General features: G+C 40.0%; 1 protein-coding gene across 1 annotated transcript; it reads left to right on the top strand.

Moving 5' to 3' along the window:
• The first annotated feature begins 443 nt into the window (after positions 1-443).
• On the top strand, positions 444-1,502 carry LOC126604250 (protein DOWNSTREAM OF FLC-like). The gene is made up of 2 exons (XM_050271427.1): positions 444-736; positions 959-1,502. The coding sequence occupies exons 1-2, from the start codon at positions 580-582 to the stop codon at positions 1,288-1,290; spliced, it is 489 nt and encodes a 162-aa protein (XP_050127384.1). The 5' UTR covers positions 444-579; the 3' UTR covers positions 1,291-1,502.
• Positions 1,503-2,821: the final 1,319 nt, after the last annotated feature.

Below are 2,821 nucleotides of genomic sequence, written 5' to 3'. Positions count from 1 at the left end.
AAGAGTGAGCAATACATATTTATATTTCAAGCTCTATATATATATATGTATGAATAATATACGCTTATACCAATTAGTATCAGTACATAACAGTGTTACAGTAATGTTTCTCTGTACTGGCAATGGGACAGCTACTTAATTGGACGTGTGAACGAACCGGGGTAAGACTTTCTCCGTTCTTTCGCATGCAATATATATTTAACATAGGTTCTAGTTTTATAATCCCTCATGTCCTACAAATTATACAATAATACTGGAAGGAGGAAATGGATCTCATCTTACACATTGAAATTAATGCCAACGGCGGAGGAGAGGGCATAAGAAATGGCCCGCAAGACCCTCTTTGTTTCAATGACGGTGCATGTGACTGGTAGTGTATATGTGCTCCCTCCCTTCCTCCGAAGTCCAATAGCCTCACTAGCTATATATATATATATGTATGAATGCATTACGTCTCATTCCATAGTTTCCACTCTGGTTCTTCACGTTCGACATTTCGATTTCACTGAGCCTTCCCCTCCTCTCTTGGCACTTGTCTCAGCCAGTACTAATTGCTTGCTAAAAATAATATTCTTGGCCATGGCCATGTCTAGGGTGGTGGTGTTGTTGGCCCTGTGCATGTTTCTGGGGCTTGTTAGCGCACGCACGTTGGGCAATCCCTTCCACGTTCAAGGTCGCGTCTACTGTGACACTTGCCGATGCGGTTTTGAGACGACTGCCACGAATTACATTCCTGGTAGCCCTTCTAAACGGATTTGATTTTTGTTTATATGTTAAAACTTACCTGTAATGATAAGTAGCCTGGCATACATATTTTATGATCACATAATTGCTCACTACGTTGTATGTCAATCAAATCGGATCAGAAAATACATATAGTTTCTTAGTGTACAGTATTATAACCGCTATTTTACTAAAATATTTATTTACATATTGTTTGTTGCGATGTGCTTGTTAGGTGCAAGGGTGAGAATTGAGTGCAAAGACAGGAACACCTTGCAGCTTGCATACAGCGTCGAGGGAGAGACTGATTCGACTGGAACATACAACATTTTGGTTGAAGAGGACCATGAAGACCAAATTTGTGAGTCTGTCCTTGTTAGCAGTCCCATAAGTGACTGTAAATCGGCAGACCCCGGACGCAGCCGTGCGAACGTTGTAGTCACCCGTTACAACGGTGTGGTTAAGGACAAGCGTTATGCAAATAACATGGGCTTCTTCAAGAACGAGCCATTGGCTGGTTGTGAAAAAATCCTAGAGCAATACAAGAACTACGATCAGCAGGAATAGAAGAAGAGCTAGCTTCTTGTTAGTCCGTATGGCCTCACTTTAGAGTTAAGTTATGTTGTTCTTTGCTATACGTGTATGCCTATCATTGATCTCAATGATGGTGTTGGTTTCTGTTCAACTTTGTTTAGTTTGTGGACACTAATGTTTCAATCTTAATGTTCTGTTTCATCTAAATATATTTACTTTGGTCACTTAATTTGTGGCTTTCAATATGGATCCAGCTTCATCTTTAAACCCAGTTTTCATAAAATAAAAAAAAGCCAAAGTTATTCACAAATGTCACTTATTATATAAACCTTCAAATATAACCAAGAAAATAGACTCAATTACCCTCAACAACAATGAATTACAAAAATGAAACATAAAAATGATAGGGCTTTCGTCAAGCAGGGATGTGATTAATATAGCTAGATTTGACAATTTCTTGCACGACCTGTTAATCCTGCATGAAGTAACGAGTTTCAGGTCAACATGTTAACTAATCGGGTCGCTATCTGGTAACAACATAATCCATAAACCCTAGATGTATATTTAATGGTCGATTGCTGTTTATGATTACTCTCCATTCTCCTCACCGGATTTCGTATTTTTAATTTTTTTTTATTTTAAAAAACATGATCTTTTAGTAGATCCTAGAAAGATGAATGGTTCGGTTGGCGATATGATGCGTTCGGGTGAAAACAGCCATTTCCAATTATGGTGTGCGACCGGAATCCGCATTGGCTGGTGGATCAGCTCTGGACGGTACAACCTGATGTCTACCAACTCATTGTTAAACTCTAGATTGAGAGAATGGAGAGCTCTAACCCTAACTTCGTTTATCGTGCCCTCCCAATCTTTATCGACAACCAGTATGTCCTTAAACCAATCCCTATCCTAGCAAGGAACATCCTGAATGTATGAATCCCAAACGGGACTAGGTCTGGCTAAGAAATAGTAGTGGTTGTCGAAACCCATCATGATAATAAGCAGCATTCTAAATTCTTGAGTGCCCAGGCCAGCCCCATACCAAAACTGGTTTAGCAATTCAAAGCAGGTGATGGGTTTGAAGGTTGCTGGAGAAATATTGCAGATGACAATGTCATAACAAAAGGCAAGATACTTTTCAAGAAATCAGAGAGAGGGAAACGATGGCCCAAGTCTAAGAACCAAGGATAAATTTTGGTGCAGGGACGCTGGGGATCAGACGGTGCTGGGAGCGTAGCATGAATATCGTGGCCTGACTCCCACCAGACTCTACATTGGCCCAAGAGATCCCAATGGTTTTCAACAAAGGTTTGCCTTTCATCCTAATTGCGAACCTTCATTGGAGGAAGATTGTAAGGCGTAATCCTAGGTGATTTGGTGCTCTTGCTTGAAGACGCCATACATAAGACTTTAAGAAAACAAGGAGAATTTTGAAATCGGTACGAAAAGAGAGTTGGAGCCTTTTTTGTGACAGCAGGTGATTTGAAGGTTTTGATAAAGTGGAAGGAAAAGATTCGAGGATATATAGGTTTCATTGGGGAGAATCATTTAATTTTCGAATCCA

The sequence above is a fragment of the Malus sylvestris genome, chromosome 15, assembly GCF_916048215.2.
Source record: "Malus sylvestris chromosome 15, drMalSylv7.2, whole genome shotgun sequence".
NCBI classification, from domain to species: domain Eukaryota; kingdom Viridiplantae; phylum Streptophyta; class Magnoliopsida; order Rosales; family Rosaceae; genus Malus; species Malus sylvestris.
This window is presented reverse-complemented; position numbering and strand designations above follow the sequence as displayed.